Here is a 1729-nt window from a genome sequence, read left to right as displayed (position 1 = left end):
TGTTAGTATGAGTGGCCACTTCTGAGGGAGGTTCGAGCTGGGGGTAAAGACGTGGGCTGGAGGGGGTTTCCGGATCCGGTGGCCCGCAGCCAGCTCTAGTCTTTAATAGTGTCAAGAATTTGTTTACCCAACAAACAGAAGAACAGAATGCTGTTTACACAGAAAGACAGATTTATTCAAACATCACTTTTTCACAAAAAAACAAAAATAAAACGTCTTTTCTAACACAATCAAACACCCATCAAAAACTACAGTGCATGATAATAATGCTCCATTAATATTTCCATCTACCCAAAAACATCTTAAATCCTAAAACATGAGAACAAAATATTACTGGAAATAATTAAAGTTTAATAATATCTCAACTTTGTACTTGATTTTTGCTATTTCAGGAATCATTTCTAATAAAAATTAACTTTGTAACAAAATCATTCTTTTTGATTTTTATCTAAAAACATCTAACTCATCTTTTACGGTTTGGGACTAAGTTTTAATCTGTGTTGCTATCTTTTCTGTTTTTAGAAAACGTGATCCAGCTATTTGATGTGAATTTTCATATATCATTCCATCATTACTTGTTTTAGTACTGCTAACAAACCCATAATGCAGCTCCACAGTGTCGCTAGCTGGACTGGGTCACAGCCATTTAGCAGGTGCTCTACATGAGTCCAGGACCCATTATTAGGCAAAGGGTCCACTCTTAAAGTCCAGCACATCAGATTGTAAATGTCCACTGCTCGAACTGGAGCTGCTTGAACATTTTGCTTGAAGTCTGGATAAACAAAGAAAAGATGATCTATTTAGATCACAATTCAGTATTCAATCCCAATCCCCAAAAGTTTAAATCCTCAAAAGTATATTAATAATTTAAAAAAAGGCTGCAAAAGAATGTGATGAAGTGATAAGCATATCGGCCAACCTCTAACTGGCTCCAACCCACATAGATAGTGACAGAACGATGATTATCACACTATATATATATATATATATATATATTTCTATCACAGGGGTGTTTTTATGAGTACAGGTACAGGTACTTGAGCTGGTTTGTATCACTAGAGGATGTCATCAAATATTGTGCACAGGTCAAATAGTGTTACATGTTGTTTGAGAACAACTGTAAAATTTACAAAACACAACAAAAAGAAAGTGATTCATTTCACAAAATACTAAGAAAATAGCGTAGAAGAAGAGGAATTGAAGTTCCTTGTAAAAATAAATAAATAAAGGACCATTGTTTTAAAGAAAAAAGTATGAAAAGCAAATTTTGCTCAAAACTTAAAAAAATTATCCATGAAAACTGATTACACTTGGACAATAAAAACTATAGAAAGTACACCATAGAAACTCCTGGATCACAGAAACAACACTTGGACCATATAAACTACACTTACACTTAAACTACATGTGGGTTTTCTCCAGGTGCTCTGGTTTCCTTCAACAGACTAAAAACATGCATGTTAGGGTGATTGGTAACTCTAAATTGTCCCTAGCTGTGAGTGAGAGAGTGAATGGTTGTTTGTCTCATTTGTCTCTGTGTCACTGTGATGGATTTGTGACCTGTCCAGTCCTGTGCCTCTCACAGTGACTGCTGGAAATAGACCCATCTCCCATCCATTGAAAGATCTGAAGCTCTTGACCTTGACCTCTCTGGCAAAACCCAATGCAGATATGTTCCTGTTTTTAGTTTTCTACACCGCCTTAGAATCTAGCTGTTTTTTTTTTTTTT

At 35.5% G+C, this 1729-nt stretch overlaps 1 protein-coding gene across 1 annotated transcript in view; it reads right to left on the bottom strand.

Moving 5' to 3' along the window:
* Nucleotides 1–295: 295 nt before the first annotated feature.
* Nucleotides 296–1729, bottom strand: part of enpp6 (ectonucleotide pyrophosphatase/phosphodiesterase 6) — a 131788-nt gene continuing 130354 nt past the window's right edge. The window contains exon 8 of the mRNA XM_037675452.1: nucleotides 296–772. Within this exon, the coding sequence (XP_037531380.1) occupies nucleotides 561–772 (212 nt within the window). The 3' untranslated portion in view covers nucleotides 296–560. The remainder of the gene's footprint in view (nucleotides 773–1729) is intronic.

The sequence above is a fragment of the Nematolebias whitei genome, chromosome 4 (genome assembly GCF_014905685.2).
Source record: "Nematolebias whitei isolate Nwh7 chromosome 4, NemWhi1, whole genome shotgun sequence".
Classification (NCBI taxonomy): Eukaryota; Metazoa; Chordata; class Actinopteri; order Cyprinodontiformes; family Rivulidae; genus Nematolebias; species Nematolebias whitei.
This window is presented reverse-complemented; position numbering and strand designations above follow the sequence as displayed.